The 23,864-nt window shown below is 38.8% G+C and overlaps 1 protein-coding gene across 1 annotated transcript in view; it reads left to right on the plus strand.

Annotated features, from left to right (window-relative positions):
* The window catches only part of MAP3K5 (mitogen-activated protein kinase kinase kinase 5), a 101,382-nt gene that overhangs the window by 28,414 nt on the left and 49,104 nt on the right, over positions 1-23,864 (plus strand). The window contains exons 2-7 of the mRNA XM_067293671.1: positions 2,315-2,454; positions 5,174-5,197; positions 14,724-14,917; positions 15,192-15,360; positions 16,346-16,452; positions 20,121-20,291. Coding sequence (XP_067149772.1) covers positions 2,315-2,454; positions 5,174-5,197; positions 14,724-14,917; positions 15,192-15,360; positions 16,346-16,452; positions 20,121-20,291 — 805 coding nt within the window. The remainder of the gene's footprint in view (positions 1-2,314; positions 2,455-5,173; positions 5,198-14,723; positions 14,918-15,191; positions 15,361-16,345; positions 16,453-20,120; positions 20,292-23,864) is intronic.

The raw sequence follows: 23,864 nt of genomic DNA on the forward strand, positions 1-23,864 counted from the left end.
TGTGTTTTTGTTTTTTGTTTTGGTTTGTTTTTTTGCTATGATTTGAGGGATAGGTCAAGACCCAAGAACCCTTTTTTGGCAGTGTGGTCCAGAGTCAGATATGTTGTAGTAATTGTGTTAAATGGATTTGGCCAGATGATCTCAGACAGTAATTTTTAAGGATTTTCTTCCTTCTCCATGGTCCTGGGAGCTTTACATTTTAAAATAGGATTTCTCAAATATTTCTGTATTCTAATTTTGGTCACTTGTTATCACCTTGTTTTTCTTTTGCAAGTGTTATATCTATTTTTGTCTTAATTTTGAAACCCTAGCAAGAGCAAACTATCTTGCAGGATTTGAGAATTAAGTCATGGAAAATTGCTCAGCTTTCCTCTCTCTCAATATAACAGAAATGTACCATAGACTTAAAATTACTCAAGATTAGACTTTTATATGAATAATAGTAATTAAAAATAGAACGTGTATTATGGCAACTTCCTAAAGAAAATAAGCAAGCCATAATTTCACTCAAACAAAATATATTAACAATATCATCATTCTTATTTGGCTTTTGCTATGTTTCACTTTCCTAAAATTAGTGAATGTCAGTGTATGTATGATCTGAGCAATGTGCTGCCTTTTTTAACTTCAATAAGATGTGTTTGGTGGAATCCACACTTCAAATGTTTATGTGAAATTGAACAGGGGAGATTCTTAGAAGACAAATTATGAAAATTTTAAAAGTAGAATTTTATTTTTGATTTGTGAAGAAAATAGATTCCCTTTTTTATACAGTGGTAATGGCCTTTCATTAGCCTTGTGCCTTAAAGAATATAAGTCTACATAGGCAAATATCGTCTGTCTTTGTCTCTCTGTGTCTCTGTCTTTCCTTGCAGCTTCTTAATAATATCTAGGATTGTAAGTCAATTACAGTCGCATATGACTGAAGAGTAGATACCTCAGAGATGCTACTTTTCAAGAAGTTTGAGAGGCACCCTAATTGCCTTCCCAGTTGAGAGTATGGCCATAAAGCTCATCATCTAATGAATATCTGTGTTTTGGTTTGGATGATCTAAGGAAATAGGCAGGATAGAAGTTGTGGTTAGAGGTGGAATCTCATGTTAGATCAATTAGATCTAATTGATTCCAAGTACAGTAACTTCAAGGTACGTCAGCTTTTTGCCTACAGAGATTGTCTTGCTGCCAGTTGTCTTTGTCATAGAAGAATCCACAGGAAGAAGAAAGCAGGGAGAGATGTTGGAAACCAGGCTTCGTTTGTGTTCCACTGTTCACAGAACTACATTTCCTTGAAATATTTTTTTCTCTGTCTCCTTGGGAGGAGAAGAAAGAAGTGAATTGAGTGAAGAGACAGAGGGGCGTTGGCAGGAGAGGTGGAGATGAGTCAGTTTTCTTGTTTTGTTCTTTTGCTCTGACAAGACTGTTGCAGAAGAAAGATGCTACCTGATATAACAGAGGCTGTAACTATTTCTGCCGACATTTTGTGATTGCCTCTTGTTTTACTTTGTTGTGAATTTGTGAAAGTGAAACACGTGTTTGAAGACAAACTGCAGGAGGCTACATTCCTCCTTCTGTAAGCGTTTGTACATGTGCTTAATTTTATTCATAGACATGAAATTATTATGAGCAGAATTCTTGGTGCAGTGAAGCTCTTACTTATCTGGTGTTTTCTATGGCTTTAGATATTCACTCCCTCTTTCTTTCCTTCCTGCTATACCTTCTTCTTCTTTTCCCCCTAGTCTTTCTATTTAAATCAAAATAGATCTGTCTGGTGATTTATACTGGAATTTTACTTTTGCCTTGCTTTCAGTTTTACAGATATTTTCTTACAAAGTTCTAATACAGCATCTACACATGTCTTTCAGTCATGTAATCTCAATGTTATGTGAATTTTTAAGAACAGCTTGCCCAGAGGATGAAAATTCACATCAAATATAATCTTTTTTTCCCTAAGAGCATCAATCATCATGTGTAGAATAACCAGATTTTGTCATCTAAGGCGGAAAATGAACTTTTTGCCTTTTCTTGATTAGTGATATTTTACTTTTTTTATTTGGCTCTTTTACCTATGGAAATGAAGGTCTTGATCAAAGAAAAAGGGGGAGGAAGGAGGAAAAAAACCCAAAACCACATCCTGCTGACTATACTCAAAATTCAGACATGATAACTAAAATGGGGAAATCCCTCTAGATCTCTGTTTCCTACTTAAAATCCAGTCGTCTTATCAAAGCAAAATAAGTGAAAAGAAATGGCTTAGAGGTATTTGGCTTTCTGACACATGCGGCATTGACATTTAATTTTTAACTTCTTTCTGCAGATATTGCTGTGGTGGAGATGAGTGATGCATTCCGCCAGCCTTCCCTGTTCTACCACCTGGGAGTCAGAGAGAGCTTCAGTATGGCTAACAACATTATCCTCTACTGTGATACAAATGCTGAGTCTCTGCAGTCACTGAAGGTAGCTCTGAATGGAAAAGGGGGTGGGGAAAGCACTAGTTGTCTAACTCTTGAAATAGGTTCTCTGTTTCCACGGTAATACAGAGGCCACTTGTGGTTCACAGAAGAATGACAAAAATGTTCTGAGGCCTGGAAAATATGTTCATGGTGAAATGCTGAAAAACTCAGGTTAGTTTTCTCAAGAGAAGATTTAGATGACTGTATCATAGCTAGTTAAATACCTAGATATTAAATAGCTCTTTATGGAAAATAGAAGTTTGACAAATTTCATATGAGAAATTAAATACATGTTTTTGACATTCAAGGGAATGACCAGGCTGGTGTGTGATAAGGTAAATTGTCATGGTGAAGAACAATCAGGTGAGAATATGTGTAGTGTGTAGGTATAGCAGAATAATCCTGATGCTTTAGCTCCCGCATCGAGTAACAGTTTTCTGACCAAGCCTGATGAGACCTCCAGATGGTCTCTGGTAACTTTTGCTGAGTTAGAAGGGACAACTTACCTCAAGTGTCCTCAGTATTGCTGTGCTGGAGAGTTTCTACCAACTCTGCTACGGTGCTGGCAAACTTCTGCCTTTTTGTCAGTGACACGGTTCACAGTATGGCAGGCTGGCTTAAGTCAAGACAGTAGTTTAAGATAATCTATGGGACTGTGAATTGTGGCAGCCAAGGAGTTGATACTTGCTTCCTCCTGCTAATTCTGCTAAGGGCAGGGACTGTGGAGGGCAGGCAGCTTGGATGGCAATCTTTTAAATTACTTCTCCTCCCTCAAAATCATTAGCTCTGATCGGCAGATGCTTTATGTTACTGCAGTTTGTTTCTAGGCATTGCTAAAGAGAAGCATCTCAATAAACGGCTTTGGTGAGTCAGGTTGCAGTCTGAGCATTGCTGCCTTCTGATGAAGACTTTGCTTCCACTGCTTCTGGCTAGTGCACAATATTTCGTTTTGATTCTCTCAAATTGTTTGCATCTTGGCGCTCATTTGAGAGAGAAATCTCAGTTTTTCCCCTGCATCTGCCTCCAGCTAACTGGACTGGTAGCAATCCAATTATTTTCTTTCTTTTTGCAACACAAAGAGTATACAGATAAAAGCCCTAAAAATGAAACTACTCATGACAAAAGACTTATCTGTGGATTGAATTCAATTATGCAAGTACAATGGTCTACAGTAGAAGCAGAGTAGAATTTCACTGTACTGCATAAGGAGCTAAATACCCAGCTCCCACTGAAAGTCACTTGGAGTAGGGCACCAAGCTTCCTTGGGCACCTGGGAAAACTTATTACTAGCTTGGGAGCTGGACTTTGCAAACTGGTCACGTGCTGGGTTCCTGGTGAAGTCAATGAAATCCAAATCCTGCACAATGACGCTTGCCTATCATGGTTGCTACCGATACAGTGCTCCCTGAAAGGCTGCCTTCTCTTTCCCTCAGCTTTAAATTGAGCCAGTGTTTCTGCTTTTGATTATTGGCAGTGAAGTCTCTTCGGAGAGCAGGGCTCCTTCCCTAGTTACGTAGTAACTGTCTGTGGTGTGGGCATGCTTGTGCATCTTTGACGCAGGGTGTTTGTTCCTCTATTTGTTCCAGCCAGCAGTTAGACTAGGATTGATGCAGGAGCATGCAGTATAGTTGTCTTTTCTCAGAGGGTTTTTCTTCTCGCTGTTAAACTTCTGTGTGTGTATAGTTTTGATCTTGTGTATAAGAATGGGGGTGAATTCAAAACTGAAAATGGTTATGGAAATGTAAGAAGTATGAAATTCCAACATGCGACTTAACTAAGGTGCAAAGAAATATAGATAAACTTTTGCTGATGGAATGTTCATGTATATGTGTACATATATATGTATGTACACGTACTAATGGCCCTTATTTTGAATGCTGGCAGCAATCCTGTGTGAAACATGTCACCTCATTCAGGGGGAAGAACTGTTGTGTAGAAGCCTGACACATGCAACATGGAAAGCATGAGGTGCCTCGATTTGACACTCTCCGTTTTTAATGTTGTGAGGAAAACAAAGCAGCTCAGTGGTCCCTGTGGCAGAGATGTAAAGTAGTTGCCTGATAAACCCAGTGGGGTTATCAGTTGCTGATAGCTGAATTTGCTCACAAGACTTGTGAAAGTGAGATCAGTGTCCATGAGTGGCTTGCCCTCAGGCAGCTTCTAGGGCCGCACAGTCCAGCCTGCTGTGCAAGAACCGTCTCTTTCCATCTGTGTGGGCTTTGAATTCTTATTCTCTGAAATTTTGCACGTAGCCTGTGAAGATTTATTCTTTGCCACAGACTTATTAGAGCAACGTGAATTTCAATCTATTTGAGAAGCTAATGCATTGCTGGCCTTCAGTGCAAGTCAGTTTAAAACTACTTGAAATCTCACTTTTATTATTTTTACGGTTTCTTCTGCTGACAGCATAATGGTCCGTATTATATTTAACTTCTAAAACATGAATACATATGTATTCAACTTTTGGACAGCATCCCTCTAGGAAAAATTTACATAGGGTGTGTTTGTATGGGTGTGTATGCACTCTGTTCCATAGTCTTCTGATCTCTCCTGAGACAATACTTTATTTATATTGATTTGACAGGCTTAGAAAACATCTTTTACCAACCAGCCTTCTCCTGTCATGTGTTCTGTAAATGTTATCAAGTCATACTGGTCAGATATCTTTCCTAGTAGTTATTCAGTGCTATCAACACTTTTTTTTTCTTTTTTTTTCCCCCCAGGAAATTATTTGCCAGAAGAATAATGTAAGTATGATTTCTGGGTGTCAGCTGAATGCTAGACATTCCAGCCTTCTGTTCCATTTAATGTTGTTTATCTGATTTTGTTTTCTGCTTGAATCATTTAACATTTTCCTACTGTATTTTAGAGTTAGATGCAGAATTCTGGATCTCCTAGCAGAAAATATGTGTATATCACTTTGTTGCTGGGTACCAGCCTCACTTCTTACCTTGCCTTCATCTCTCGGTAGTATTTTCCTTGGTGCCTTTACTTGTCCATCACATTTTTTTCACACACCATTTTCATCTGTTATTTTGGGTGTTTTTTTCTGTTGTCTTTTTTCATATAGTGTTCTTTTTTTAAAAAAAAAAAAAAAGCTAATCTGTATTGAATGGGGAGTTATCTGAAATTGGTGCTCATTTTAGAAACCCACAGCTACACCTGTGGAAAGATATATATGTATATATAAAGAGACTCTATGTGTGTGTGTGTGTGTGTGTGTGTGTGTGTGTGTGTAATTCCTTTTCCCCCCAAGCTGAGGCCTGGTGCCCGTTAGTCCTGTTCGGGCTGATCCTGGTATTCTGTCTGCGATTGCCAGTCATTAAACTGTAGGTTATTGCACCTTAACATCCTGGTTTCTGAGGCTGGCCTTGCAAATGCCCCTTCCCTTTTTTGCTCTTCAGTTCCTGGGAGGCAGACCTTTGCCTGTGAGAAGGCCGGTTTCTCCACATGGCTTGTTCTGCAGCAGCAGGGCCAGTCAGGTCAGAGAGCATGTGTGGCATGTTGAGTTGTTCTCAACTTCACTTGGGGAACCTGTGGCCATCATGTGTTAGGACAGAATTTCTGTAGCTGTTACTCAGCGATGTGCAGGTATCCTGAGGCGCTGTGTGCATGCGGTACAAGCCCATATATTTGAACAAACTTTTCTAAAAGGCACATGTAATGTTTAATATTAAAAATTGGTCCAGTTTTGTTTCCAGCAGCATCAAAACTGCCATAGTAACTGCAATATTCATGGTTTTTTATTTTCCTTTATTTAGCACTACAATTCATAGATTAAGTACTGAGTTCGGCCCATATGAAAAGACTTCTTTGAGAAGGATGTGGTTATCTACTGATATAGTTTCCAAAGATACCTTCAAAGTCAGTGAAGCTTTGGCCCTAATGCTGAATTTTGAATCATGTTCTTTTTCAGTTAAAAATGGAAAAGCAAAGCAGGTTCCATATTTTTCTCTGTATCTGTTGACAAAAAAGTTCTTTCCAGAGGTTCACAGAATGCTATGAATGACATGATAAACTAGAAATCTCTCACCTTGTGTTAATGAAAACGATCAGTTAGGCCTTTACACAAGCAAAAAGAAATCTTGAGAGCAGTAAGGCCTTTTTTATAAATTCATGTGCTGTCTTTTGTTTTTTTGTCTGGCAACTCGGAAAGGCAGAGATCTAGGTAATACTATGTCCAATACAGTGCCTCAGAGAGGACAGAGGAACTAACCCTGTTATTAGGCAACCAGCTAACTCATGCTGTAATGATGATTCGTGCAGTAGAAAAAAGGGCTAATGTTGTCTTGTTGTCCTATTTTAAATGACCATCTCTAAAGCTTAGGGAAATGGATGATAACTTGGCCTTTATCTGTTTGATAAAAAATTATTCTACTTTTCCATTTAAATTTGGATAGGTGGCTAAGAAACTGTCATTTTTCACTTTTAGAAATGTTTCGGTATATGCCACAAAAAGAGTGTGTTCCTTGAGAATCTCTGATGTTTTCAAGCACACCCACGTAACATCTTTTCTGGGAGGAAGTATTTTCCCAGTGGTTAGAACAGGGAAGTCAGTAAAACTGGCTTAGCAGTCTAACTAATGGGTATAATTCATGTTTTATGAAAATCATGTTTGGTCATAAATTCTGGACTTTTGGGTAAATTGATACACCAAAGGTATTGTTCTTCAGAGACTGTGACTTTGATGCCCACCCTTACCAAAGAGAGTTATGTGAACAATTGTGTGAGGTTGCAAATATGGAAAAAATGTAATTGGCATCTGAATAAAACAAGATTTTAGTCCTGCAATTCTAGAAAATGTAGACATGGAGGAAAAAAATTACCCCTTTCCAGCTGGATCCAGCCAGGATCCTAATCCATTTTCAACCAAAATCCGTTTTTTCCTCTTTGTTCTGTCTGAATTTTTCTGCTTCCAAATAATAGTGAATACGATGTTAAATAGCGAGGATAAACTGCATGGAACTTTTAAGGGCAGAGGAGTGAAAGATAGCATAGACTCATTTCCTGTTATATGTGGTTTTATAGCTATTTAGTTGATAGAGCTTGGACCTATTCCAAATGTTGCAGTAGTATCAAAAACATACAGTTTTACAGGGAGTGATACTTTGACGAGAAGCAGTTACTTTGATATTTAAAAACTTAAGCTTAGCTTTTGCTGTTATCTGATCTGTGAGGTCAACCAGGCAGCAAAGCCATTCTAGAAATTATTAGTAAAGAGTTTCGGTCATAAAGAGATGTTAGCGTAAAGGTTACAGTATGTGGTTGTACTTTGCTTGTTTTAGCTCACTAGTTTTTATTTCATTCTAGTTCTTCCTAGCTTGAATCTTATCAACTTTGGAGAAGAGCTACAAGTCAGATTCCAAGTGGTGTTTCTTTCTTTCTTTCTTTTTTTTTCTTTTCTTGCTGAATCTGAGGAAGATTAATGTTCACATATTATACCTATGATTTGCAACCAATCTCAGTAGCACCTTGACACAGTGCTCACGTTTTGGTTTAAGCTTCTTGCCCACCTTGTGTTGGAGTGACTAGTGGCCTCAGGAGCTGCCCAGGGTAGGAGACCACAGAGCACCTGGTGGCCTGATCAGAACCGAGCTGAGGGTGGCACAGGAACCATCCTGCTTGGCAGCTGGCTCGTGCAAGTTTGGGATTAAGCAGCAGGGTTAATGTACAGCCCTGGACTCTTAGGAGTGCCCTTCCTATTCTGTCACTCAGAGGGATCAAAGTTGTAGTTATTACTGGTCTTGCACAGCCCCTCTTCTTAATGATAGGACTGCCTCCTGTTGTAGGGGTCGACCTGGTAGTGCTACTTCAGCAGGAGTGTGGGAATGAGTGATCTTGGATGAGGCATGCCAGAGACTTTAGCAAGCTTGGAGCCTCTGTATAGGTACTGTTGGAAAACTAGATCCCATAGGATGTCTTTAGCATGTGGTCTCTTTCACTGTGGAAAGAGGGAGAAATATTTTTAATACTCTCCCCTCTGACAAATGATTTGGGGGCAGTTTGATTTTGGTATCCAAGTATGTGAAAATGCTGTGTAGTAACCATCAGTAAATACTGTGTTGCTAATAACAACTGCAGTATTTATTGTTATTTATGGTACATCAGTATCTCTTGCTCATTCTTTTGTATTTTGAATTCATTGACTAATATATTTGGCACGTACTTGCCTTGGAAGAAGTTAGAACTTTTCTTTCCCTATATGAATATGATTAAAGGATCATGTAAAAATAGCTGATTTTAACAAGCGTTTAGGATGTAGCATGGCTGCAGTAGACTTTTATTTCTGGGCATGAAAAGAAAATGGGAACTATTTAACAGAGCAGAGCCAATCTCTGTGCTTTAATTTATTTGGGGTGTGAGGCCTAGTTATGTTCCTTTTCAAATCAATAGCAAGGCTGTCATTCACTTGAGTGGGATTTGAAGTAAACCCAGACTGTGAGTCTGTATTCATTAAAACATCAGCACATGTAGATTTACTGTGTGTTTGGGGGGTGGAGGGAATAGATTTAATAACTTATTTTAGGATTTTGCCATCTGCTACATGTAACACCATGTGCAGTCATAGAATTGCCTTTAAGAAAAATCTCATCAGAAGAAATGAAATAAGAGCAGATATTCCTCAAAAGAGAACTAGTAGGAAAAGTGCAAAAAAGCTGAGCTTAATTATAATTAAAGGAGAGTCAGCAGGAAGAATAGTGCCCATTATGAGAGAGACTGGTAATTTTTGTCTCCTGTGCTAACTTAAAAAAAAAAAAAATTACATTTAAGGTATGCTGACCTGTGGTTTGGGAAAGTGGGTGGGATTCTGTCAGATTCTCCCATCCATGAGCAATGCATCATGGTTTGGGGGGTTTTTGGAGGAAGGGGGGTATGAGGGGGCTGCACTTTTTGTCTTTGAAGACAGTTTTCTTCTGTCTATAGATGTTTGACTGTTAAATGATTCCAAAAGAGTAATGTTACTAAAGAACCTCAGGGAACTGAGAGGACTGGACACCATTGACTCGCTAGGATTTGGCAGATTTTCCCCCTCCATTTGAAGGTAAACTCAGGGTCTGAGAGTTAAATGGACAGAAAAGAAACGTTCATTTGTATAGCACCATGTCGTCTTAATCTATAAAACTTGCAGAGGAAAGTCCTCTGCACCACGTTAGATGTATTTGTGGGGAAGAGACAGTGCTTATCTTATTGCATGATGATGTTCTTTCTAATAAGGCATGATCTTCAAATTGAATTTCCCAAAAGGCTGTGCTTGACACAGGTGACGAACCAGTGTTAGAGAGGGATATTGAAAGAAGGGCTGTTTTTTAATCTTATTCTGATGATTGAAATGTAATTGAATGCTATACATTTTTATTATCTCTCTTAAAAACAAATAGGTAGTGTATTCATTTATTTTCCTATACAATGAAAGGATACCACACATGAAGGAAGCACTTAGTATTTCCAGTGATCAGTGCACAGCAACATAGTCTTCAATGCTGTAGCTGTAGACCTATTAAAACAATTTTATAGCTATGTTTAAACTGAAATTACACATAGGAAAAAGTCTAAAATTGTTTAATTTTGCACAGTATGCTAGGAAGGGACATTAGAAAAATATATAGCAATTAAAACATTCATAAAAATGAATCACATATTTAGTCACTTGGTGGTAAACATTTATGCGTGCATAACTGGCTCCAGCCAGTACTTCTGTTTTCTGATTAGTCTGGCTGATTTGATGAAAAGGGCTGCGGTACTGTGATACAGATATTCTCTGCAAAGGTGGCCTGATGCTGCCAGGTACTGAATGTGCTGGCCCAAAGCCTTCATATCTATGTGTGTTCGTATCTCCTAGATATAACTAGTTCAGCTGATCTGAGCGTTCAGGCCAGGTTTACCTTATCTAATGTTCTGAGTTAGCCTGAGTCCAGCATCAGGCTGATTGTGTGCACACTTGTGGCCTGTCCCACTCTCCTTCACTTGATGTTTTCTCTAATGCATTTTAGCTTGTGGCTCAGGTGACCAGCAGTAACTTTTTAACTTTCAGTACTGCGATTTGAATTTTTGAGCCTTAAATAATAATGATTTATAAACAAATTGGGCTGGAAAATGAAACTGCTAGCACCTGTTGTTGATTGGGAGATCTATTCCTGCCCACTTTTGAAGCCCCTTTATGCTATTTGCACTTTAAAAGAGGGCATTGATGTAACCGAGAATATTGCAATTGTATTTCAGTGCTACTCCTTCAAAAATGGCCTGTTTTTCTTGAATGTCTTGGTGCTATTACTTTCAGTGTACATCATGTGGTGAGTCAGAGTAATGGATCAAAGGAAAAATAGCTATTTTGTCATGGGTGCTCAGCAAACTTAGTCTTGAGTGAAGTTAATTAGGGTTGGGAAAGAAAGTTTGTGAGATCAGAGTTGGGATGGAGTGTTACAGTGCAGGTTTTAATGGGATAAGTGGAAAATATATTAACTTCAAAGTGAAAATAAGGGGCAGTAAATAAGTCAAAATCGGAAGTGATGTATGAGCAGATAAGAGGTGTGTGTCAGAAAGATGATCTGATCCTCTTTGACTTAAGTTAATGTAGTTTATATTTCTACAGAGGAAGATGGGAAGAAAAGAAGTAAAAGCAACTGAGCAGAGGTTGTATGGGCTGGGAATGAGGAGTGAAATCAGTCACAGACTCTGCTTTTTGGGAAGATGGTTTGGAGCTGTCTGACAGTGGAGCATTTTCTCAGCTATTGCCCAGCAGCCTGGTCCCAGCAGACTCCCATCCCCATCACTGCCCAAATGCAGTTGGCTTTTGGCTCTCGGTAGTTAGAATTTGTGATGATGACTAAATATTTAACTTCTTCTGGAAAGTTGTTCTCAAATGTTTGGTCCAGAGGTTAGCGTCAGATCCCTGAAAAACAGTAGCTGTGAAATGAGCTAGCAGCACCAAGCTTTGTTCAACAGCCAGTGTAAGATTTGTGCTGCCAAGAGTTACCCAACATGTTTCAGCGCAGCAGAGTGATGCTATCAGTTTATTAGAATGGATATCTTACAGCAGTGAACTGAAACAGGGTAATTTGAAAAACTGTTGCTTAAAATCTAAAAGCCATGGTTTAGTATCTATGTAACATGTTGCTCAGGGAATTCTCCGTGTTCAGATACACAGGATGTCACCCCTCTTACAACCCAAACTACAGAAACAGCATTGCTCGGCAACACTGTTTTCTTTTTTTCCTGTTGCTGCTTATAGACCAACCATTGTGGGAGACCATGGACTTTATTATGTGGGAGCAGTCTTGCCGTCACTTATCTTATCTTCCTTCTCCCACCTCCTTCAGTAAATAAAATATAACTTAGATTTTTTTTTCCATTATGTCACCTGAACTACTGCAGTTCTAGGTTTGTCAAGTTCAGCTTATAAATATCTAATGTACCCTTTAGCCTGGAGGGTGAAATTTAGATCGATATTTCTTAACTTCACTGTGTGTGAGTTTTTTCTTTCTGTTTTTATTTTTAACCTGATTTCCTAAGGAAATGAAACTTACGAGCTTATACTGTTTTTTCTCCCCCACCCTCTTGCTGTATCTGCCTGTTTGTGTCTCTGACCAATTTCAGCCAAATTTGAGAGGTTGCAGAGATAGTGTGTCAGAGATACAGAAGTGTGTCTAGGTTAAGTTAAAAACCAAGTTAAAGCCCTTACTGAGGAAAAGGCTGCTCTGTTCCCACACTGCTAGACACCAGAGCATCCAGGTGAGATTCTGCCTTGAGACAATTCCCTGAGAAACCTGCGTTAGTTCTATGGCTGTCTGAACCACTGCGGGTTTGCTTCATTCTCTTCTGGTTTTCTTCCTTGTGGTAGTTTCTCCTGCCTTTTACTGTTAAGTTCTTCGTTGTTTTTGTCATACTCTGCTTCTCAAGGCTAGTGGGTCTGCCTTTCTTCCTTTGCAGGCTCTGTAACTTTACCAGCTGTTTTTTTTTTTTCCCCTCAGATAACAGGAAAAATGTTTGGGAATTAATTTTTCCTGGCTCCCTTGTTCTGCCAACCTAGGTGTGCTTCCTACAGAAAGCACGTTCAGGATCAGTTTGTAAGAGCTCTTGCTCAAAAATGGACTCAAGCACTCTGTACTCTGAAGGAGAAGAGTAGTTTTCCTGCTTGTAGAATTATTTATGAAGACTCCAGTACTGTCTCTGTAGGTGGCCTGACCATTATGCCAGGATAAACTTTGAGCTCTGTGGGTTTCAAAAGCTGGAAATGTTCTTTTTCAGAGTTGATTTTTATTTAAGACTGAGCTTGGAAAGCAGTGTGCCAGAGGTCTGAGAAATCTTCCTGCAAGCCTCCTTAAGTTTGTTTTTAATGCACTGAATAAACATTAGGAAGTAAAATATTTTCCCCTGGAAATCTGTAGCCACTTTGCCTTTTCTCTTGGCTCTGGCTTCCCAAACTTTTTGCCTTTATTAACAAAAAAAAGCCCAAAAACAAAACAAAAAGTTGGAAAATAGACTGCCTACCTTTAATAGCAAAGGTATATAACCAGTTCTATCAAATTCTTCTTTTTCTCTATGATTTTGACTGTGGAGCTTATTAGGTTTTAGTGGGGTTAAAGTGGTGGAGGTTTTTTGCTTGTTTTTTGTTTCTTTTTTTTTTTTGCTCTTGAAAGTGTGTGATCACCTTACATGCTAGTATGTTCTTGAGTAGAAGTGTCCATTCAGTTCTTTCACTGTAAAGAGAAGCAGTTTGGGTTCCAGTATTGCACTCCTTAATTGCTTATTAAAAATATTGTCATCATACACTTCCTAATTCTCAAGTTTGCTGTGGAATTGCTACACTCTTGTGCAGTGAAATGTGTATGCAATAATCTCCAACCAAGTTCTGGGTTAGTTGTAAATAGCTCAATGGGCCTTATGTAAGTACATGTGCCAGGGAAGCTTAAATTTTACAGAGAGTTTCTCTGTATGAATTGGGAGGGGCTATTGTCTATATAGTGAGGTCTTATGGTTTCACAGCCTAATAGGTATAATTAAAAAAAAGCCATCGTTCCTGCACTTTCTGTACCCAGTCTCTGATCTGTACACAAAACACGTTTTGTACCTTCAGACTTCCATGTTCTTGAAATCTTGACATGCGTGTTAAAATGCATGTTTTATGTGCACAACTGGTTTTGTGCATTTAAAAACTATGCAGTCAACTGTATCTCAGTGTATGGGGCCCAACTTGCCAGAGGAGACTCTGAAATTATGTCCTCATTGCTGTCTTAACTTCTGGGGGAGCAGAAGAGGCTGACCAGAAAGTAGGAAGCCTTGGGAAGAATTTAGGGGTACCAAAATGCAGGATCTCCAAAATTGCTTCCTTGGGCTTTTTCTTGCTGGATTGCTGGCCACTTCAGTAGAAGGAATACAAAAGTGGAGTGGAACCTGGGCTTTGAAGGCCAAATGGTGGAACTCCTCCTGATTTTGACAGTATGCTATTTCAAAGTTGAGGTATTTCAGAACCGCAAATATTCAGCAAGCTTTCCGTGTGCATAAATCTGTACTAATGTACCAACCACAAGCACCAGATGCCTTTCCTCCCTCTTTCCTGTAAGATAAATTTAAATGATTTTTTTTTTTGCAAAGTGTCTGTCATACATTGATATATGGAAATCAATACAGTCTCGCAATTCTAAGACATTCCAGAAGTGATTATTCTGAAATATGTATGGTTGTAAGTCCTGCTGGCCAGGAAGGTTTGCTGCACAGCAGTGAATTTCATTTGTCTTTCTCATGCTGAACTATGTCAGTCATTTTCCAGTTCATATGAGGATTTGTTTTCTCAGTTTTCCTATTGTCATACAATGGGCTTGTGTGTAACATCTGCGAGCCTGACAAACAATATATTAAATCCCAGAAGGCTTGTTCTCATCTTCTGAACATCAGTCACCTTGAAAAGAGTGTACGTTGCCTTGCATTTAAGTCTGTCTGTCGCTTTGGGATGAGTATGCTCTCAGAATTGCTTTCCTATTTAGCCAATGTGCTTGCTATTTTAAGGCGAAAGTGCTGCCTTTAAAAAGACTCATTTTATAGAAAACAGTTCAAAAATTGAAAAGAATGTATTAAAGGTGTATATCAGATTTGAGATGAAAATTGAGTTTTTATAATCCTGGGCTTTACAGGTAAAATCCTCATCTTGCTGCAGTAAGCAGCAAATCTCCCTTTGACTTTAACAGGTGAAATTCTGCATGTAATATCTGCAAATGTTTTATGTTGAGGCTTGTCACACCATAACTGCCCTAACTACTGTATCTTGTTCTCCTACAGATGTGTACTGGTAACTACATATTTGTTCCTTATATGATAACTCCACACAACAAGGTGTACTGCTGCGATAGTAGTTTTATGAAGGGACTAACAGAACTGATGCAGCCCAGTTTTGAGTCGCTGCTTGGGCCTATATGTTTACCTTTGGTAGATCGATTTATTCAACTCTTAAAGGTGGCGCAGGCCAGCTCAAGGTGAGTTCTCTTTTCATACCTCTTTGTAAAATGCATATATTTGTACTGATGATATAAATGTCAGACTGTTTTGCCTCAGGGTGATGAGGTCTGTCTCCTGTTGAGACAAATTGATAACGTTTTCCTCTGAATAATTTAGCTGAACTAAATCTTTCCACTGATGCTGCTCTTTCCACAAATATTCCAAATGCTTATTGTGGTAGAGCTGTAGGGCCAAAAACAAAAACACAAAGGACCTGTCCCAAATTGCTAACATGCAGTTGTTCCTCTCCAGCCAGTATTTCCGGCAATCCATTCTTAATGATATCAGAAAGGCCCGTACCCTCTACACAGGCAAAGAACTTGCAGCAGAGCTGGCAAGGATTCGACAGCGAGTGGATAATATTGAAGTGTTGTCTGCTGACATTGTAATAAACTTGCTGCTGTCCTACAGAGACATTCAGGTATGAATTTGATGCTCAAAAATCATCTAAAATGTAGTAAATTAAGTTTCTTTCTCAGTGGAATTTTTAGTCTAGTTTGCACTGATTTGCTATCAGACTAATTATATGAATAACAGGCACTAGTAAAAATCCTTTACAGTATCTTCACTGATGCTTTTTGCTTTATTTTGTAGTCATAGTCTTTATAGTATACCTTTAAAATAACAGTACTTTACAGCTGTGTATAACAACACCTAAGAACATAAACATCGTATATAAACTATTCTTTGCCTCAGCTTTAATATGTAGTGAACAGCCATCAGTGTATCCCATTTAAAGGATGTGGTAGCATTCTGTATTATACACGTATGTATTCTTATGAGTGAGCTGTGTCACCCTGCTTATGATGTTTCTCATGGCAACACAACATGCTTGTATGCATTTCTACTTGTCTGACTGGTGCTAGTAATTGCTCACTCTGTTATTCATAATTTCAAATAATAACTGTTGCTTCTAAAATGTTTGACGTTTGTTGTTTTTTTTTTTTTCAAATATGTCTGAGTAAGCTACTTTAAAAACTATGGTGTTGAAAGTTTTTTTTTGTTTTTGTGCTTTCATGCTTATCTCAGAGTTTTGAGATACTTGATTTCAGATACAGTTAGCATTGTAATATGTCTGTCCAATTTGAACTCTAAAATGTATTCAGCCCCTGAAGCTGACTTCATAGTCATGAAATCTATGTACTAAAATTTCCATAGATCCACATTCGAACAGTACAAAAGACTGACAGTGTGTATTTCCCTGCTAAATACTGTGCATATTCACATTTCTGCTGTGTGCCAGGCCATTTGCAGTTTGAGACTGAAGAAACTGAAATCCATAAAACTTACAATGAACTGCAAATGTGTCTCAGTAAGAAATACCAAGTCCTTAGTTCAAAGAGAAGTTTATATAGACATACCTCAATGCAACCACTTAAAACTTCATTATTCCCTTCTTTTGGAAGGATTATGATTCCATTGTGAAACTGGTGAAAACCTTAGAAAAACTGCCTACTTTTGACTTGGCCTCCCACCACCATGTGAGATTTCATTATGCATTTGCACTGAACAGGTAAGAATCTACTGCTTCCTTCCACAGTTGAATAGTAGTAAATCAGTACTACAAACTTCACACAGAGTTGGTGATCCTGGTGAATGTTCCTTACTGGAATCTTCTTGCACAGGTCTAAGTCCCTGGGTTTTTCACTGAAGCATTTTTGGGGGACTCTGAGCTTTGTGATTAAGTTTTCTTTTCCTTTCATACTCTCAAATTCCATTCCTCTTCCTTTAGCCTGTATGGTTTGTCTTTCCATAGGTCTGCATCTATATTTAACTTTTTCCTTCCAGTACTTGAATGTGAGCAAATAAGTACTGAGCAGAACAAATAAAATACTCTGTAAAATACACTCTTAAAGTGGATGTTTGGGTGGCAGTGTTGCAACATTCATGCTGACTTAGACGTCCTCTCATCTGAGTCTGAGTTATTCCAGTGTCAGGAGACAGGAGGAGAACTTTCATCAAGGAATGTCAATCAGCAGATTTCACTCTATTATAATTATAAGCAAATATTCATGGTCTCTGATAGCACATACAAAATGTGCCACATGCAGCAACATTCATTGCTTTCTTGGGTTAAATAGGAGCCAAGCCCAAACTTTCTCTATGAAAATCTAGAACAATACTGACAATTGAGCAAAGCATTAAAAGGAATTTTTTCAGAGGATATTATAGAAAATCACTGCTCCTTTGCTCTTTTCACAGTGAAGAAAATGATTGTGCCATTGACACTCAGGAGAGCAGACTAAGGTTCACCGGGTGTTGAGATTCTCAAATATAGAAGATATCTACAGATAAAGACAAATCTTTCTGCTTCTCTCACATATTTGAATATTGTAATTCAGGTTCACTGAGGAAGCTCAAAACTGCATATCGCTTCAAAGTGGTATCAAAAATATGTCACAAGTAATTAGTTGAAGGGATAGAGTGATAGACCTGTTTTTTAAATGGACCCCCCCCCAAAAAAAAAATCAAAAAAGCTATCTAACATTGTTCTGTCAGAATAAAATGTCGAGGCCCTTTCTGGCTCATTTACTGCTGTTATATAAAGGTACAGATATTGTGCCCTTTTTGTTCCTACTTTGCCATAAATTTGTGGAGTTTTGCAAATTAAAAATCCAGCACATATCTGCCACTTTTACATAGCCTTCACAAAGGTCACTATACACCTTTGAGTCTTTAAAAAGTTATTTGGATGCCAAGGTCACCATTTTCTAAAATAGTCACCTTTGAAAACAGGACTGGGCTAGTTCACAGGGGTACTTAAAACTATTTTTTGGTGCAAAAATGCACTATAATCCTTTCAGACAGACCCTTACATTGCATTGGTTCTCTTGGGAATTCTTGCAGACAGAAAAATCTGCTTTTAAAGATTTGACTAAAATGTAGTGTTTGGCCTTGTAGCCCATCTGGCATATAGAAGCTCCACGCTGTACCTCCAAAGGAGTTCAGATCAATTTTTTTCCACCTTTTCTTCTTTCTCCAGATTGTAAATTCAACCAGAATCAGCAACAGCCATGAAAATATTCATGCTTTGATGTGTACCTGAATCAGTAAGGAAGGCATTACTTGGAATAAGTGTATCTTTCTGCTTATTGGGAATATGAAGGATGTTTCCTGAGCTAGGTCAGGTCTGGAATGCTCTGGTGGTGACTGGTGGAGTTCAAGATGCACATTTGAATGTTTGCTATGACAGAAGTCATCTCTTTTGCCTCTCATTTAGGTCACTAGTGCAGAAGGGCAGAGAAGCTCAATTAGGTGGGATTAGGCTGACCTAAATAAAGTAAGTGGTGTAAGGGCATTGATGATGGAAGAGCAAGCAGAAAGAAAAGTAGGGACCTCTATCTCTGGAGACCAGCAAAATATAAATGGCTCATATCATAAAGCACTGCTGTGCCTTACTTGTCTTATTCTCATTAAGTTCAAATAGCTATTGGTTTGATTAGGATTAGTGATAGTCAACCTGAGATATGGAGGTGTTATTTAACTGAGATTCCACTCTGAAAATAGCCCCTCTGTGATGGAAATCAGCCAACAAACATGAAGAAGCTGCAGATTTATCCCTGTTACTTCACTTGAGTGGTCAATACAAGAAGAAAAGACAGAAGGAAGCAAACAAACAACTGGGCGAGTGAGCAGTTGGTAGGGGAACCAAAGTAATGCAGACCTGGAGGGCTTTGTTATTTGCTCAGCCAGGAGCACTTGATGTCTCTTCAGGGGCTGGGATTGGGAGCATTTGTCCAGTTCGAAGAAGTAAACCCACATTGCTATACTCCTCTGGAAGTACTTGGGGAGACTACTGCAGTTCTGTAGGCTGAGGGGACTTTCCCTAATTTGATAGAATTGGGCTGATCTGAAGCTTGGGAGGAGAGGGCTCTGGGCTTCATTTGTCCTTCTTATCAAGCTGAGACATCTGTAGAGGTTGGCCCAGCACGTAAGTCTTGCATAGGCTGTTGGTCTTTGTGCTCAGGAAAGCAGTTCATACTGTCTGCTGAAACACATGCGTTTGCTCTGTTCTTTTGATTATTTTTATGTTATGATGCAAGTGCTCATTTGTCCTCTGTTACTTGGTTCTGCTTAATTTAAACCTATTCTTCCACATAACTTCCTTTTGGAGTTGCATACATGAACTCTCAGAGCTCATGAGCTCATCTGTTGCTGAGAGAACATGTGCTCTGGTCTCTCATGCTTGACACTCACCCTGCCTGTGTGGACACATCAGAGCTTTGGTATGTTTTTGTTTGGAGGGAAGAAGAATTTCCATTGCTGAATTTCTGATTAAGTAGTATCTGCTTTAAGATGCCCTCATATTTGCTCTTGTTGAAGATTGTGGCTTTTTTTCTTCTTCAAGAGGCAGCCTTCTCACTATCAAATGCACAGCTTGCAAGACAGATACCAAAAGGCTTTTGTATATACCCCCAATACAAATTCTAGCTACTCAAATTCTTCAAGAAGCTTCTCCAAAAGAAAACAAAACAAAACTCTCCCCAAACCAATGAAGAATAGTTTTTACTGAGAAGGGAGCCAGTTGCTTGTTCAGTACAAAAATATGTAAAAAAAAATTCTAAAGTCTTGATAATGATGTATGTATCCAAGCTGTGACTCACCAGGAAGTGTTTAATGCTTGCAATTATGTGGTTTATTTGTACGGAGTGTTTTTATTAATATTACCTCATTGGCTTGACTTCTTAATCTTTCTTATCCTGGGAATTCAATCTATTTTGTGCTCTTTTTTTGTTTATTTCATTCAAAATATATGTATAAAAAAATCACAAACACAAGATGGAATTTTTTTTAGTATGAATGACTATGAGAGAAATCTTAAATAGATATGAAATCTAAGTTTATATGTTGATATTTAGTAATAAAGCACCATATGCTATTTGTATTTTCTGTCTCCAGTCTAAGAATTGCTCCTGAGGCTTTTCTTGTTGCTGCTGCCACTGCTTTGCTCTTGCTGATATTTTATGAGAAAAAACATGTTCTAAAACTTTTATAAAGCAGTTCAAAAAAGGTGTCCTGCAATGAAAAAGAAAAAAAAAATACACACGCACACACAAAATGTAGTCCATTGTGTCTAGAAACATAGTTTAGGAGGACAAAATATGCATACATATTTACATGTGATCATGAAAAAGTATATCTTGTTAACTTTTTATTTATCAAAATATTTATTTTTAATAGGCGAAATCTGCCTGGAGACAGACAGAAAGCTCTAGAAATTATGGCTCCTCTGGTACAACAGGAAGACCAAGTAGCTTCAGATATGTACTGCCTGGTTGGGCGAATTTACAAAGACCTATTTTTGGAATCTGGGTTCACAGATATAGAAAGCAGAGACAAAGGGACATTCTGGTGAGTACTGTTTTTCTGGTGTGTGTCCTTTTGGAAAAGTATTCCTTCAACAAGAATATATTTCAAATTTTTATTCCAAATATTTGGTATTCTCAAGGGATACACTTAATTTTCCAGTCTGAGCTTGGCTTATTTGTTAAGAATGAGAGATTTGTCTTGTCCACAGATATGGTTCTGGGAAGACTCAAACTTCCAAGCCTGTAAGGCACTTTAAGTAGTCCTCATCAGAGCTTATTTTCCCCCTTTCCCCAAAATATCTCTTATTTAATACATTATAGACAATAGTTAGACTTAAATCAATTGGCATATCTGCAGTCTGGTGGATATTAACCAGCTAGGCTTAAAGGTGCTGCAGTATAACCTTGAATTGATGTACCATTCTGTTCTTTTCTGGCTTCCTCGCTCATAAGTAATACAACTGCTCCAAACTCATGCTGGTAAAAATTTATTACCTCAACATCACCATATAATACATGTATATTACACTGGACTGCAGTACCACTGACAGTCACAGAAGCACACAATATACCAGGCAAATTCTTATGTTAGAGGCAAACATCATGTTTTTCTTGATTTTTGAAATGCACTATATTTTGATACTGTCATGTGGAATATGTTTTTTAAAAAGTTTACTCTTTGTTTCTTATTTAGTCCCTCAGGCTTTAATTCCCGAAAGAGATGTGCTCTAAATGGAGGCACTGGACTCCATCCCAGACTTTTGCCAGGACGAGCTCTGTGCATACGCTATTGTAATAGAGTATTTGAAAATACAGACAATCTTTGTTTACGTTGTGCATAGCCTGCACATCAGACTCTAGTTCTGGTCTTGTGCTCATCAGCCGGGTGTCAAAGTAAATGTTTAGATTTGAAAACGTTCTTCCCCCTTCCCTATTCATCATTTGCTTTCAGTCAACTTCAGACTGAACTGTCTTTGGTAAAAGATAAGATGTAATTGTTTACCATTTATGGCCTCAGAATACAAGTCTGATTTTCATGCTTTATAGTTTTCTAATGCTGACGGGACTTTTAAAGATGTTGGAATAGCAGTAATGCAGCATATTGTTTTTTTTCTCCCATTTCATAGTTTTGAATTAAAGAAAAAACGTATTTCACTAAGCCAAAGTCCATAGGAAACTTTCAGGATTCTGTTTTTAAAAAATGTTTTGCTAATGTCACAAGCTAACGTAAAAAGAAAACTGAAGACCTGAATATAAATACTAGGCATTACTGTGGGCAAAGCAGAATAAATAGAACTTGTGTTCACTGTTGTGCATTTTGCTTTTTCCTCATTTATACTGACTTACAAGCAGATAAACTTTGAGATGTGTCAACATAATTAAACTAAGAAAGGTTATACGTTTAATAGGGGTAACATTCTTACTGGGATGTTTCCTGTAGCTGTTTTCACACACTTCTCGTAGATGTGTGAATGTCATGGTTGATAGATGCATTTGATGAGGTGCAGTGATGGCAGTCAGGCATAGGTGTCAGCCCTAGAAATAAGGGCTCAGTTTGGGGAAGGACAGCGGGCTGGTACCTCCTGCAGCAGGGGAGGATGCTGACAGGCCAGCCTCTACATAATCCTTGAAGTCTCCGCAAGTAGGACCCAATACAGGCTGCTTTTCGGGCTTGCTACCATAAAACAAGATGGTGTGCATTAAGTCAAACTGGGATTTGGCTGGAAGCTGTACCGGCTGGGTCAGTTGCCTTTGGTTTGTTTACTTCATGCTGGATGTTGATTTGAATTGTAGCACCAGTCATAGAGCAGGCTTGACGTGGCTGAAGGGTTGAGTCACAACCTAGCTGAAGGCCCTTGGGAAGGAGCAGAGATGCGCTAGGGCTACCCCAGGCCGCAAAGGATGTGTGCAGGAGCAATGCCTCCATGATGGTGTTCCTTTATGTTGAGATAAAGGTTATTATCCTGGTCTTAGAAACATGAGGGTGCGGGCAGAAGTAGGGAATATTGCATAAGATAAAAAGAAGTTGGCAGCAGAACCAAAGCTTCAATTTTGCAGCAGCTAGTAATGTCAAGCTGCTTTGGTCTATTCCAAAAAAAGAAGAAATAGGAAGGAAGTGTGCTTTCCTGACCAAAAAAAAAAAAAAAAAGACATCTTTCACATAAATATGAGGCAAGAGATGACAGGTTAATTGTTAACTGTCACTTTTTGTTGCATACTGACAGTGTAAATCAGGTTCACCAATGCTATCAAGTCTTTATTCAAATCTTTGCACTGCTTCATCTCTAGTTCAGTGTCTGCACTACAACATCTTCCCAAATGTCAGCTTTACATTCTTTGATGGAATTTATAATTACATCAGCTAAGCCAGCCTCTAACTTTATAGGCAGACTTTTAAACCTGAGCTCCTTTCCACGATACCATGTGGGTTCATCCAATGATATTTCAGGCTTGACAACACACAGTAATTGCACTGGCTGAACTAAAATCAGTTCAGTTAAGCAGATGTGATTTGTGAATTATTTGGTAAATTGTGAATGTTTTCAGCTTTCTAAGTTTATTATTATAGGTTAGGTTTTTGTCTGTGAATTTTTGCTGTTCGAACTATATAGATATGAGGCAGGTTTAAGAATGCCAGCACAAAATCACACCAAACAAAAAATATATAACCCTTTGGTTTTAATGTTTTAACAGTAGCAAATGAGACTTCAGAGGTCCAAGTTGTTAGTATTTCTTGGTGCAAGTAGCATGTAAAGGTGGCTATAAAGTTGTCTTTCCACTAAGGTGAGGGAAGATTTGAAAGTAATTTGCAATGAAAAGGTGGAACCAAGGAACAGAAATTTCCAAGGTGTCAATTTGGGAAAATAGTGGGGGGGTTGTTGTTGTTGTGGGTTTTTTTTTCCCCTTAAAGAGCAAAAGAGCCGATGGCTCTGAGGGGAGGTAGGACAGCCTGGATAGTCTGCCATTCAGCAGAAAGCCAAAAGCCTTGAAGGACCTAGCCACAGAATGGGGTGGTCAGTTCATGACAGCCTGGGGGTAACCTTGGAGCACCGCAGAGCTTGGCTGGAGCCAGGTGGCTTGAACCAGCAGAGCTGTGACGCAGCTGGGAGCTGTGATGAGGGGCACAGGAGCGGCGGGAGCCCGGCAGCACAGCACGGGTGCCACTCCTTATCGGAGCGACAGCCCCAAGGACTTGCCCAACTCTGCCCCAGTGGTGCAAGGGCTGCCCTGGGTCCGTGAGCCTGGAAGCCCGGGTTCCTGAGCTGTCCCTTTGGGCAAGTGACAGGTCACCAGGCAGGCTCCTGACAGATGTATGTCGGCATCTTAGTGAAAATCTGCCACAGTTAAAATAATCCCAGTGGATGGTTTTTTTTCTTACCTTTTCCAACCAAAGCCTTTTGTGTAGAAGGAAATGTTGACCTGCTATAATGCTGAAAGTGATTTCTGTAGAATTGCTAAATCCAATAGAGAAACTGGTTAAGAAAAAAAAGTTATGTCCTTTGTTTGGTTGCTGACTGGCTTTCCTTGTGCGTGGTGCAAAAATTATGCTAGAAAGGGCACTACTTGTCAATCTAAGCAGGAAAAAAACAGTGATTGTCTGAGCATAATGAAAGAA

Source organism: Apteryx mantelli, chromosome 3 (assembly GCF_036417845.1).
Source record: "Apteryx mantelli isolate bAptMan1 chromosome 3, bAptMan1.hap1, whole genome shotgun sequence".
NCBI lineage: Eukaryota > Metazoa > Chordata > Aves > Apterygiformes > Apterygidae > Apteryx > Apteryx mantelli.